This window comes from Triticum urartu, chromosome 4A, assembly GCF_056163025.1.
Source record: "Triticum urartu cultivar PI428250 chromosome 4A, HENAU_Tu73, whole genome shotgun sequence".
Taxonomy (NCBI): Eukaryota; Viridiplantae; Streptophyta; class Magnoliopsida; order Poales; family Poaceae; genus Triticum; species Triticum urartu.
The window spans coordinates 609726031-609740197 of NC_141876.1; the positions used below are offsets into that span (position 1 = coordinate 609726031).

General features: G+C 44.4%; 2 protein-coding genes across 5 annotated transcripts; one reads left to right on the forward strand and one right to left on the reverse strand.

Moving 5' to 3' along the window:
* Nucleotides 1–7837: 7837 nt before the first annotated feature.
* On the forward strand, nucleotides 7838–10425 carry LOC147977305 (uncharacterized). 4 transcript variants are annotated; one of them, XM_087519269.1, is made up of 2 exons: nucleotides 7838–8249; nucleotides 9051–10425. In XM_087519269.1, exon 2 carries the CDS (start codon nucleotides 9994–9996, stop codon nucleotides 10423–10425), a length of 432 nt encoding a protein of 143 aa, XP_087375395.1. In that variant the 5' UTR covers nucleotides 7838–8249; nucleotides 9051–9993. The 4 variants fall into 4 exon arrangements, with proteins under 4 accessions (XP_087375395.1, XP_087375392.1, XP_087375394.1 ...); XM_087519266.1 differs by lacking the exon at nucleotides 7838–8249 and adding an exon at nucleotides 8302–8839; XM_087519268.1 differs by lacking the exon at nucleotides 7838–8249 and adding an exon at nucleotides 8302–8688.
* Nucleotides 10417–12993, reverse strand: LOC147977306 (pyrroline-5-carboxylate reductase-like). Its single transcript, XM_087519270.1, has 5 exons — nucleotides 12764–12993; nucleotides 12094–12254; nucleotides 11923–11971; nucleotides 11649–11741; nucleotides 10417–10667 (listed from the first exon to the last, which is right to left on the reverse strand). The coding sequence occupies exons 2-5, from the start codon at nucleotides 12241–12243 to the stop codon at nucleotides 10576–10578; spliced, it is 384 nt and encodes a 127-aa protein (XP_087375396.1). The 5' UTR covers nucleotides 12244–12254; nucleotides 12764–12993; the 3' UTR covers nucleotides 10417–10575.
* Between the last annotated feature and the right edge of the window lie 1174 nt (nucleotides 12994–14167).

Sequence of the window (14167 nt, forward strand, 5' to 3'; positions counted from 1 at the left end):
GTTCTGGATTGAACCGGGACTAAAGGGGGGGAGGTATTAGTACCGACACTTTAGTCCCGGTTCCGGAACCGGGACTAAAGGCCCTTACGAACCGGGACTATAGGCCCTTTTTCTACCAATGTATGTTGTTATGCGGTCTGACCGATAAAGATCTTCGTAGAATATGTAGGAGCCAATATGGGCATCCAGGTCCTGCTATTGGTTATTGACCGGAGACGTGTCTCGGTCATGTCTACATTGTTCTCGAACCCGTAGGGTCCGCACGCTTAAGGTTTCGATGACAGTTATATTATGAGTTTTGATGTACCGAAGGAGTTCGGAGTCTCGGATGAGATCAGGGACGTGACGAGGAGTCTCGAAATGGTCGAGACGTAAAGATTGATATATTGGACGACTATATTCGGACATCGGAAAGGTTCCGAGTGATTCGGGTATTTTTCGGAGTATCGGGTAGTTACGGGAGAAGCAATGGGCCTTGATGGGCTTTAGTGGGAAGAGGAGAAAGGGACAAGGGGCTGCTGCGCCCCCCCTCCCCTCTAGTCCGAATTGGACTAGGGAAAAGGGGGCCGGCCACCTCTCCTTCTCCTCCACTTCCTTCTCCCTTCCCCCCCTCTTGGTGGACTCCTACTAGGACTTGGAGTCCTAGTAGGACTCCACATCCTGGCCGCACCTATTGCCTTGGCCGGCCTCCTCCTCCTCCATCCTTTATATACTGAGGCAAGGGGCACCCCATGAACACAAGTTGATCCACGTGATCTTTCTCTTAGCCGTGTGCGGCGCCCCAGCCACCATAGTCCTCGATAATATTGTAGCGGTGCTTAGGCGAAGCCCTGCGGCAGTAGTACATCAAGATCGTCACCACGCCATCGTGCTGACGGAACTCTTCCCCGACACTTTGCTGGATCGGAGTCCGGGGATCGTCATCGAGCTGAACGTGTGCTAGAACTCGGAGGTGCCGTAGTTTTGGTGCTTGATCGGTCGGGCCGTGGAGACGTACGACTACATCAACCAAACGCTTCCGTTGTCGATCTACAAGGTACGTAGATCACACTCTCCCCTCGTTGCTATGCATCACCATGATCTTGCGTGTGCGTAGGAATTTTTTTGAAATTACTACGAAACTCAACAGTGGCATCCGGGCCTAGGTTTTATATGTTGATGTTATATGCACGAGTAGAACACAAGTAAGTTGTGGGCGATATAAGTCATACTGCTTACCAGCATGTCATACTTTGGTTCGGCGGTATTGTTGGACGAAGCGGCCCGGACCGACATTACGCGTACGCTTACGCGAGACCGGTTCTCCCGACGTGCTTTGCACATATGTGGCTTGCGGGTGACAGTTTCTCCAACTTTAGTTGAATCGAGTGTGGCTACGCCCGGTCCTTGCGAAGGTTAAAACAGCACCAACTTGACAAACTATCGTTGTGGTTTTAATGCGTAGGTAAGATTGGTTCTTGCTTAAGCCCGTAGCAGTCACGTAAAAACTTGCAACAACAAAGTAGAGGACGTCTAACTTGTTTTTGCAGGGCATGTTGTGATGTGATATGGTCAAGACATGATGCTAAAATTTATTGTATGAGATGATCATGTTTTGTAACCGAGTTATCGGCAACTGGTAGGAGCCATATGGTTGTCGCTTTATTGTATGCAATGCAATCGCGCTGTAATGCTTTACTTTATCACTAAGCGGTAGCGATAGTCGTGGAAGCATAAGATTGGCGAGACGACAACGATGCTACGATGGAGATCAAGGTGTCGCGCCGGTGACGATGGTGATCATGACGGTGCTTCGAAGATGGAGATCACAAGCACAAGATGATGGTGGCCATATCATATCACTTATATTGATTGCATGTGATGTTTATCTTTTATGCATCTTATCTTGCTTTGATTGACGGTAGCATTATAAGATGATCTCTCACTAATTATCAAGAAGTGTTCTCCCTAAGTATGCACCGTTGCGAAAGTTCTTCGTGCTGAGACACCACGTGATGATCGGGTGTGATAGGCTCTACGTTCAAATACAACGGGTGCAAAACAGTTGCACACGCGGAATACTCAGGTTATACTTGACGAGCCAAGCATATACAGATATGGCCTCGGAACACGGAGACCGAAAGGTCGAGCGTGAATCATATAGTAGATATGATCAACATAGTGATGTTCACCAATGAAACTACTCCATCTCACGTGATGATCGGACATGGTTTAGTTGATTTGGATCACGTAATCACTTAGAGGATTAGAGGGATGTCTATCTAAGTGGGAGTTCTTAAGTAATATGATTAATTGAACTTAAATTTATCATGAACTTAGTCCTGGTAGTATTTTGCAAATTATGTTGTAGATCAATAGCTCGCGTTGTTGTTTCCCTGTGTTTATTTTGATATGTTCCAAGAGAAAATTGTGTTGAAAGATGTTAGTAGCAATGATGCGGATTGGATCCGTGATCTGAGGTTTATCCTCATTGCTGCACAGAAGAATTATGTCCTTGATGCACCGCTAGGTGACGGACCTATTGCAGGAGCAGATGCAGACGTTATGAACGTTTGGCTAGCTCAATATGATGACTACTTGATAGTTTAGTGCACCATGCTTAATGGCTTAGAATCGGGACTTCAAAGACGTTTTGAGCGTCATGGAGCATATGAGATGTTCCAGGAGTTGAAGTTAATATTTCAAGCAAATACCCGAGTTGGGAGATATGAAGTCTCCAACAAGTTCTATAGCTAAAAGATGGAGGAGAATCGGTCAACTAGTGAGCATATGCTCAGATTGTCTGAGTACTACAATCGCTTGAATCAAGTGGGAGTTAATCTTCCAGATAAGATAGTGATTGACAGAATTCTCTAGTCACCATCACCAAGTTAGTAGAACTTCGTGATGAACTATGATATGCAAGGGATAACGGAAACGATTCCCAAGCTCTTCGTAATGCGGAAATTGACGAAGGTAGAAATCGAGAAAAACATCAAGTGTTGATGGTAGACAAGACCACTAGTTTCAAGAAAAGGGCAGAGGGAAGAAGGGGAACTTCAAGAAGAACAACAAGCAAGTTGCTGCTCAAGTGAAGAAGCCCAAGTCTGGTCCTAATCCTGAGACTAAGTGTTTCTACTGCAAAGGGACTGGTCACTGGAAGCGGAACTACCCCAAGTGATTGGCAGATAAGAAGGATGGCAAAGTGAACATAAGTATATTTGATATACATGTTATTGATGTGTACTTTACTAGTGTTTATAGCAACCACTCAGTATTTGATACTAGTTCAGTTGCTAAGATTAGTAACTCGAAACGGGAGTTGCAGAATAAACAAAGACTAGTTAAGGGTGAAGTGACGATGTGTGTTGGAAGTGGTTCCAAGATTGATATGATCATCATCGCACACTCCCTATACTTTTGGGATTAGTGTTGAATCTAAATAAGTGTTATTTGGTGTTTGTGTTAAGCATGAATATGATTTGATCATGTTTATTGTAATACGGTTATTCATTTAAGTAAGAGAATAAATTGTTGTTCTGTTTACATGAATAAAACCTTATATGGTTACACACCCAATGAAAATAGTTCGTTGGATCTCGATCGTAGTGATACACATAATCATAATATTGAAACCAAAAGATGCAAAGTTAATAATGATGGTGCAACTTATTTGTGGCACTACCATTTAGGTCATATTGGTGTAAAGCGCATGAAGAAACTCCATGCTGATGGGCTTTTGGAATCACTTGATTATGAATCAGTTGATGCTTGTGAACCATGCCTCATGGGCCTCGTACTGTCCTGCTGCTTGAAGATTTGCTCGATCCTGAAAAAAGAAAGATCGATTCGTTAATATATCTTCAAGTCATTTAAAACATGTGATGATCACCAGATGCCTGCTTATATAAATATACCTCGCCGGTCTTTGTTGTTTCAAGATCAACATTTTCTTCGTCATGTTCATAGTTCATGACTTCATCAATTCGGTCGTCGCGATCGAATATCATATCACCCTCCCCGGTGTTGTTTAGATATTCGGAGCCGTCATAATCTTCTTCATTCTGATCATCATCTGGCCCGCGAGGATTGTGTATGATATTGAACAGGGCCTCTTCTCCCTCTCTGCCGTTATTGTCTGCCATAGCTTTTATTTAACTAGTCCAAAAGAAATATATTCAAATTACAATGCATGGATGCAATCAATTAATAAGGAAAAACTGAATCAATCATAGTACATAATAAGCATCATCAAATATAATCTCGAATACGTCGTCTCGAATAATAGATATAATCTCGAATACATCGTCTCGAATAATATATATAATCTCGAATAAATCATATCAAATATTATATATCGAATACATCACTAGCTAGCTAGCTAGCTAATAAAGATCGAATACTAGAGAGTAATCTAGGACACTCGCGGTTCCTGAGGCTTGGGCGGTGGACAACCAAAGTGAAGGAACCATCACTGGATCATAGCTCGAGTGATCTACCGAAAGAACCTGCCAGGTATTGGAGAACCTGACGTCCATAGCAGCCATGTAGCGATGGACGTGCTCGTCCTCCTCCCTGACACGGCGACGTACCACCTCCGGCGGGGCCGGCTCCCTCCGCACCGAAAGTGGCCCACGTGAACGCCACCAAAGGAGATCAGGGTCGATGACGGGACCTGGGGCCGGGTTCCTCACCAAGCGTCGCGCCCCTAAAGGTAGCACCTCCTAGTGCCAGCCCGCCGGAGCTCAGTCCCGGACATGGGTCCTCTGAAGCAGGACGTCGTCGCGAACTGGTCGACGGCGAGGATGCGGGCCGGGCATCGTCGACAACAAATGCTATATGCCGCAAAAGTAAAGTAACATTTTTTAAATGATGGATTGTGATTTCATATATGCAAATCTAAATTTTATAACTAAAAATATAATAAACTAAAAAACATTGACCATATCTAAAACTAACATTTCTATAACTAAAAACCAGAAAAATTTATAACATTTCTAATATTTCTATAACTAAAAGACAGAAAAATTGCTAACATTTCTATAACAATGTGTGTGTGTACATGGCGGCCGGGGCAGGAGCTCACCGGCGAGGCGTGGCGACGGGGGGCGGCGACGGGGACGGAGACGGGCGGTGACAACGGGGATGGGGATGGGGCGGCAACGATGGGGACGGGGAGGGGCCGGGCGGGGACGACGGGAGGACGGGGTGGGGCGCGGCGACGGGGACGACGGGGACGGGGACGGGGACGGCAAAGGACGGCGACGGGGACGACGACAGGGATGGCGACGGACGGCGACGGGGGCGGCGACGAGGGGCGGCGGCGATGGGGCAGAGAAGAAAGAAGCAGAGGGAGAGATGAGAAACTGATTTTTTAAGTGTTTTCTTATATAGAACCTACCTTTAGTACCGGTTGGAGCCACCAATCGGTACTAATGGTCTGTTTTGGCCAGGCGAAGCGGCGGGAAGCGCACCCCCTTTAGTACCGGGTGGTGGCTACAACCGGTACTAAAGACCCCCCCCCCCTTTAGTACCGGTTTGACCCACCACCCGGTACTAAAGGGGGTGCGCTGACGCAGGTGCGGTGCGTCATGTTTAGTCCCACCTCGCTAACCGAGGGGCGTCCGCACTGGTTTATAAGCCTCAGTGTGGTAGCTCTCTCGAGCTCCTCTCCAAAGCAGGCCTACTGGGCCTAAATGTCCTGTGCTACCCTGTGGGCCTACTCGGTCTTTGCGGGGCTGCATCCTGGCCCAACAACATGTTGGGTTTCTAGTCGTATGCAGGCCGCTGTGGCGCAGTAGGCGGGCCTTTTTATTTTCTTATTTTTTTTGCTTTATTTATTTTTGTTTCATTTATTTTTGAGTTGTTTTTTGCTGTATTTAGAGTTTATTTGTGAATATTTTTGCTTTAGGTACAAAAAATTACAAACTTTCTATTAGTGCCGGTAGTTTACAAATTTGAATAGTTTATATTTTGAACTATGCTCAGTCTTACCCCTAAACAATTGTATTTGGTTATACAAATGACCCTTAAGTTTAATTTCCATCTTGGCAAAGATGTTTCACTGTGACCCAATATGTCATGTTGTTTAGGAGCAAACTGTGCACCCGTTGAAAGTAGGGGCAAAATCGTTGGTGAGCACCAGCTAAGGGCAGGAATATGAAAATCCCTTAAAAGTACCTTATATATTCAGTTCTCATTTATGAACAAAAAATGGGTATGCTTAGTGAAATCCACAAGTAAAATATTCACAATTACGATTACATGTGCACTGAACCTCTTTTGGCGTTGTGTAAACCAATAAACAAACCCAACGAATGCCAAAATGTACAATACCAAAGTATGTTGATATCAATCCTTATTTTCACAAAATTGTTTTCAGGAAATCTCCACGCCATAATATATTTCTTATTTATAGCTTTGATACACTCTAATTCATGTCGCAAATAGAAAGACACAATTGTATCAATCATTACTTGAGAAAATCATTAGAACTACAAATTTGATCACATCAAAATGTGTTCATCATTTGAAGAAATGTATGTAGTTGATATTTTTTATATTTACTATTTTGGTACTACTAACATAAGTTTATTAAAACACTACTAAACTGCGCTAGTTACAAGAACAAGTTTATTCATCGGTTTTTTCAGGCCGGCCCGTGAGCACGCCGGCACGACCCGCCTTGGGCCAGGCACGGCACGGGCTAAACGGGCTAGGCCCGGCATGCGGCATGCCCTGGGCCATGCCTGGGCCTAGAGGCTAGGCATGCAGGCCGGCACGGCACGGCACGACCCGATTGTGTTTTTAAAATTTTTTTATACATCTATATATGGTCCAACATGTATAAATAGGCTAAAAAACGCTCAATGCGTCAAATAACAGGCTGAAAATATGCGGCCCACCGTGCTAAACGGGCCAACATGCCGGCCCGTGCCTGGGCCTGGGGTGCAGCACGCGGGCCGGCACGGTACGAACCGTATAGTAATCGTGCCCTGGCAGGCCATGCCGGGCCAGACACGATTACGATGGGCCGGGCCATGCCGGGCCGGCCCGTTTGGCCAGGCATGGTGAAAACACCTAGTGTACCATGACATCAATCCTCATCCTCAAGAATTTATTTGTAAAAGAAAATATTTGTGTTATATTTAAGATACATTCTTCCTCCATATTTGGTTCTGATTAGATATTTTCAATTTAGATGTGCTCTAACTAGAGTCGTGAATAAAAAAACAGTTATAGGAATAGTTATTCTGAAGTTTATTAAACATGCAAATGTGATCAAATTGAAGTGTTTACATTGTTTATTTAGAGAAACCTCCATAGTAAAATGATTATGTTGTTCTTGTATTCCTTTTAGATATTTATTTACCAGTAACTATTAAAATCTGATCGTCAAAAAATAAGAAACTATTAGACACAATGACAATAACATGTTTATAACAAAAATAAATTGATATAGCATCTTCTTATATGTAAATAGATATTTATAAATGTTATCATATAAGATTATCGATATTAATAAATGATTATTGACAAAACATTTTCTCTATATAAGATAGATACTAATAAATCATTTCCATATATTTCTTATAAGAAGATATTAATGAATGATTTTTAGTATATTTCTTTTATTCTAGAAAATCAAAAATTAATAAAAATACATTTTTTTAAATAAGATAGATTTTAATAAACGCATTATATATATTTCTAATAAGAAGACATTAATGACGAATTTTCAATATATATCTCGTATTCCAGCAAAGCACACAATTAATACAAGATTTTCCAAGATACATATATGTTAATAAATGATTTCTATATATTTCGTATAGTAAGAAGACATTAATGAACAATTTCAATATCCCTCTTGTATTCTATCAAAGCATAGAATTAATACAATATTTTTCTATATACTATAAGATGGATGCCAATTAATGTAGAAATTAATGAATGATTTCGGTGTATATCTTGTATTACAGCAAAGCACACATTAATTGAAAGCTGCTTTTGCATATGTTACCAGTATTACACTGAACGTGTTTTGTCTCTGTGTAGAACCGACGGTAGACGCAAGCAACACCAACTGACGGTAGAGCACCGCGCCCTGCTCCGCGGCGAAAGAGCTTGCGTCACCGCACCACTCACTGACAGCCCATCTCCACCTAAGCGTCCCTGGCTCCTCCTCCACGTGTTCCGTCCGCCCCGTCAGTTTCTTCTCCATTGCTTCTCCCCGGAGGAATCCCTCCCCTTATAGCCCCACTTCGCTCGTGAGCTTCTCCTTTACCTTGCTCGATCTCTAATCTCCTCCTCGCCCCCCCCCCCCCCCCCTTCCCATCTCTATGCCCGTAATTGCACCCGTCGTAAATAATGGTGGCCCCCGTCGCTCTCTAACATGGTTCGTCGGTGGAGGTGCCCCCGTCAATAAAGCACCCGGGAGTAGTGGGGTGGGGGAAGAACCCATGTGTGTCTTGCGCCCTCCCCGAGCTGTCGAGGGCCACCATTATTTGCTACGCCTGCGAATGTGGGTTTCACGAATCCTGCGTCCACGTCTTGGATCTGCTTATGCGCCAGCCTCCGCCACCACCGCTGCCCAGCCGCCCTGGCATGCGGGTTCGGCGGCCTCCGCTAGCGGTGATCGAGGACTGGATGGGCAGGAGCGGTCAAATTTTGGTCAAAATTGTCCAACAAGTAGTAGGTCTGTTATAGGTAGAAACTCTCATATCCTAAAATCAGCAAAAGATAAATTTGCTTGATATAGATGCAGCGTTGCCTGAGGAAGCTTTTGTGAAGTCTCAACAAATGAGAAGGCGTTCATGGCGTGCTTTTGTGAAGCATGCTATTATATTTATTCACATTCGTACGTGCCACAGAAAATATATATCTATCTAGCACAGTAGTGTTTATTACAGTATTTTTCTGTTGATTATCTAGTCCATTAAGAACTCTCTAATATCTTTTTTTTTGCGCAGAAGAACTCTCTAATATCGTCTTCATACAAACTGAATGCTTGAGAGCGCTGTTATTATTCATTCCACTGATTAATCGTATCTATTCTATGCCTCTTCCAGATGGTACTGGCGACCAGTGTGTTGGAGAATATGATAAAATCCGAGTTCCTGAAGAATGATTGGTGGTACTGGTCCTTCTTCACAGTAGCCATGAAGACCTCAACTGTATCCGTGCTCGCTCTCAGGATCTACACTCTCGACGACTGTATCATGTACACAAAGGAGCCTAATACCGTGCTGGCTACAAAGGTTGTAAACAAGGGGAGGACGAGGAAAGAGCCAGAACCATCGGTGTCGTAATCTGCGCCGCTTTATCTATTGTATACCCCAAATTTAGATGTTTCGCAGACGATGCAAAACAATTTGATGCTATGGGAATAGATAGAGATGCTATAGACAGTCTTTGGTTATGTGGTCCCTTGAGACTTTAGGGCTAGCTTTCATTCTGGTGTTCCTGTCACGCTGCAACCTTGAGCGTTCATTTTAATAAGTCATATTTACCAGACTATAGTTGCGCACCTTAGATATGTTAGGGCCAATGAAGAAGGAAAATGTGTTGTTTCGAGGATGGCAGCGGCAAGGGCTGGCGTTTAATTTTTCCACCAGGAGCAGCTGCATGCGACTGCAGTTTCTCCTTTTGGGCTAACCTGTTTTGCTTTCACATCATTTAGGTTAGAGCATCTACGTCCCGGCGTCTCAAACTGGCCTTAAATGAATGGACGGATGATCTGGTAAAAAAAACCCGACTCAGACAGGCTCCTCATACCAGCCCTAAATGTCGGATTGACAGCTCGGGCCGATGCGGAAACACTCCGAAAACCATCAGTTCAGGCGGCGTCCACTCCAATTCTTGATGGTGCAGCTCCAACGCGCTGCCCGAGGGCTCTAGTCCAGCTATTTAAGCTAGACGCCCGCACTCAAACCCTACCCCGTCCACATTCTCTCCCTTCCCATTTGCCGCTGCCACATTCCCCTTGTCGTTCGCCTTCACATTCCACTAGCCATGCCCCGTCGCCGGGTCACGACCTATGCTATGCTCACGCGGGAACGCTGGCTCCAGTTCCTTGAGCAGATCCGAGCTAGGCGCGAAGCTCAGAACATTGCAGGCCTAACTTCGGACTCGCCGAAGCCGGAGGAGGAGGTGGACGAAGTGGACGCGGCCACGGCAGATGCAGGGTCGGAGGAGGAGGAGGAGGCAGATCCGGCTGTGGGCTTCGGTATGCTCGAGGTGTCCAAAGCGGAGCAACAAGCTATCCTTGACTCCATCCAATCAGAGGTGGAGGTGGAGGCCAACCAATGCTTCCTCCGCCAGCGACAAATGGAGATCAACGAAATGTTCGCCAATCTAGAGGAGGAGGAGCCAGAGTTGCAGCAAGTGACCATCTACCCGGAGCCCGGCACGGAGATCGTTGACATCTCCGACGACAATGAGTAGTGGAAGGCCCTAGCCAAGTCTGTCTTACCAAAGATGAGGCAAGCGGCGCGCCTACCGCCGCTCGCCTCTAAAGTTAGAAATCAAAAGCATTCACATGTCCTGTCCGCCGAGGAATCCTTTCTTTTGAGAATCACCATGGGCACGGCGTACTCATCGAGGAGACGGATCTAAGGCCGAGCAGACGTCTGCCCAAGCAACATGCTTTTTAGGCGGCCAGAGAGGAAACCCCCTTTTCCATGCCACTGCAAATGATCTCCAGTTAGGAGGCACATCACTAAATAAATGCAACAACATCAGCAAGAAAGATACAATTCCAATTGTGTGAAAAGCAGGAAGGAAGTGCATAGTAATACTATCTCCATTTAGCAAATCTACTAGCATTACAGAATTTCTACCAATGATAAAAAATATTCAAAACCTCACTGGTAAAATATTACAAGTAGATAATGTGTTGCGTGTAAGACCGTTACAAATTAAAAATTACAATCATAGATAATAATGAATCGACAAAGCAGACCGATACTTGGAGATTTTAAAGCAAAATCCTTGGCATTTCAATTAGGTAAACATTGGTATTTCATTAGACACTAAAAATAAAAGAGGAATGAAAATAGAATGAAAGGTCGTGTTAGAATCAGTCATTAAAAATAACAATGGAGTGAATCCATGGGACATACTGCCTAGCATGTACTTAGACTCGTTACGCGAACAAAGAAGAGTTCACATTTCTTTAAAGTATCACTAAAGAGAGAGATCAGCACATAATTCTACTCAAGTGATAGCTTCATAAGAGCGATTAGTTAACAATATTGAAATTACATATGTGTGTAGTTGATAGATTGCAAGTCAACATATGTGGCCGAGGGAGTGGTTGGCATTACTCTAATAATTTGGCGCTGACCAGACCAATCCTGGAATTAAAAGCAAAAACAAAGTCTCTGGTGCTGGGATACTATAACTTAAGTGTCAGTCTTATTCTTATTATGGGGAGATAATGGTGCATCGCTCAACACTCAGTTGTTGAGATAACTGATCCTGTAATTAAAAGAGAAAGAATGAAAATGGAAATGGTGATGTATGTTGACATACTGCGGCTTAAGTGTCGGTCTTATTCTTATGGAGAGAAAATGGTGCATCGCTCAACTTATACAATTTTGATGGAGGGTAATTTTACCAAAATTAAAGTTTCAGAAGTTCAGTAAACCCTGAATACACTGGCCAACCTGTAAATCTTTCATTTTTAATAGCAGCAGTAATGGACACCAGAAGCTTTTCTTCAGACAGCAAGGGCTTGAGCTCAACCAGAACCTTCTTCACTGCAATTTCATATGTGGGTAATTCATAAGCGCGCAAAACAAAAGCCAGAGTTATTATAAATCTGGGGCATCAGTGGTTGCTTTCATGGACTAGCAAATACTATCTCGAGAACAAAAGTTTGCGAGATGCATCAGTGATTGATTGCCTTCAGGGGCTAACAATACTACCTAGTACGCTTACCAATCTGAGGCTTGATAGAGATGACGATCACATCACTGTCCTCGACAACCTACGACGAGAAGAGAAAAAAACGGAGTGTTTGTCAAGCTTGAACACGTGATGGACAGAGATACTTCGCTGCTTCGAGCATATGGAGGCAGGGTCTCAATCAGATGGGGGGAATAGACTGACCTGGGCGTTGGAGGCGAGGATGGTGGCGCCAAGGGAGGCGAAGGCGGCGCAGCGCTCAGGGTGGCGGTGGACCGTGGTGCGGATGGCGGAGGCCGAGAGGACACCCGACGCCGCCACGCCACATGCGATGCTCTCAGCTAGGTTCCCCATACCGACGAAGCCTATATAATATATAGGACAACAAATGTGCAGTAAGCTAGCAACATCAATGACTCAATGACCATATATCGATAACAGTAGCAAAGTATCATTGCGGCAATATATCGATAATAGTTTAAAAAAAATCAGATTCCTTCTAGAATTTCATCAAACATTTTCGTTATGAATTTTATCAAATAATACAAGGAAAAGACAAGACCACTTATCCCCTTTCCTCTCCCATTAACTTGAGGTGGCCAACCACCACCAATCTATGACTAATCTTTTTGTATTACAGACTCAATATTCTACCAGACACAAATGAGCAGTAGTTCCTGGATTTACACTGATCTAATCCATCAGCTACCCTAGTCATCATCCACCAAATTGACAAAGCATCCAAACTAGACGGAATTCTTTTTAGACCTACTAGGGTGTCAAAGAAGAGGACATAGTCATATAAGATGGATGAGATCCAACCGAGCACTAGGAACATACCAAAATTGCTGGATGCAAGGGGAATACGGGATACCTTGCAACTTGGAAGTGGCGACGACAGAGGAGGAATACGGCCGTCGCCTAGAGGTCCTGGGACCGGCCGCCGGCGTAGGCTGCTTGCTTGCTTGCCGCGCTGCCGCCACCACTTGGCGGGCAGCCTGCAGGTGCCGTCCGGCGTCCGCCGCCGCCCCCGTCGGCTGCAGATGCAGAGCAGTTTTTTCTTTCTTGAGAAATATAGCAGGGGAGCATTTTTTGTTGTTGAGAAACTGCAGCTGCAGGACTGCAGGAGAGCAGCTTTTTTTATAGGTGCAGGAGAAGGAGCAGTCGAGGCCTTGAGGGCTGTCGGCCTGTTACGTGCGCGTGGGCTGGACCTGGATGGGATTGGGACATTGGGTGGGCTTCAACAGTTCTAATTGTGTCTGTTTCAGTTCATCTATGTACTCCTAAGTCAACCCGGCAATTCGACCCATGGGTACGCATGCCCATGGCATCCGACCCGAATGGCTAGGGTATGGGTCTTTATGTACACCCATGAACGCGGAATAACCCGGTTAGTTGTGGGTAGGGTATGGGCATAGGTTTACGCCTATGGGTTACTCGATGGGCTGCCCGATTAATATGAAATGTAGGTCACATATATACATGGTCTAATTTATACTAATACATACGTACTCTCTCCATTCTTAAATGTAAGTCTTTTTAGAGATTCAAACAAGTGACTATATACGAAGCAAAATGAGTGAATCTATACTCTAAAATAAGTCTACATACATTTGTATGTCGTAATCCATTTAAAATGTCTAAAACAACTTATATTTAAAAACGAAGGGAGTACATATTTAATCATTCTGAAATGTGGGTCACATACATACGTACATGTTTAATAATGTACGAGCCACATAGCAAAGGATTGACCACAAAAAGCAAAAAACAATTCGCTCCAACTCCTTAGGTTGCGACAAGTGGCGCACATGCAGCGCGCCACTTGTCGCAACCTGGGGTTTCCCTTTTTCGTAAATCCGTTTATTCAAAATATTTTATCTCTTAAACCGTGCGTCCAAATCTCAAACCGTTTTCACCGTTGGATTTCTCGCATCGAGATCTTCAAAACTAGATACCAGGTTGATAGGTTTTGACGAACTTTTTTTCACAAAAAAACGAACGGAAAAACCGAACCGGGAGCACGGGTTTTTTTCCTTTCCGAAAGAGGCACGTCCGTGCGTCTTACGAAATCACAACCATACCTCTTGCGGAAGCAAAACCGTGACTCCCGCGGAAAAAAAAGAGAAAACGTGTTTTTTCGTTTCCGAGGAGGCACGGCCGTGACTCTCGCGAAAGCACACCCGTGCCTCTCGCGGAAGCAAAATCATGACTCTCGCGAAAGAAAAAAAAACAGAAAACGCATTTTTTTCGTTTCTGAGAGGCACGGCTGTGATTC

Excerpts from the sequence above, each read along its gene's own strand:
- LOC147977305 (XM_087519269.1), top strand. The coding sequence starts at position 9,994 with ATGCCCCGTCGCCGGGTCACGACCTATGCTATGCTCACGCGGGAACGC.
- LOC147977306 (XM_087519270.1), bottom strand. The coding sequence starts at position 12,243 with ATGGGGAACCTAGCTGAGAGCATCGCATGTGGCGTGGCGGCGTCGGGT. Across the intron at positions 11,972-12,093 it reads TCCTCGCCTCCAACGCCCAG|GTTGTCGAGGACAGTGATGT; the intron begins GTCAGTCTATTC and ends TTCTCGTCGTAG. Across the intron at positions 11,742-11,922 it reads CTCTATCAAGCCTCAGATTG|TGAAGAAGGTTCTGGTTGAG; the intron begins GTAAGCGTACTA and ends ATGAAATTGCAG.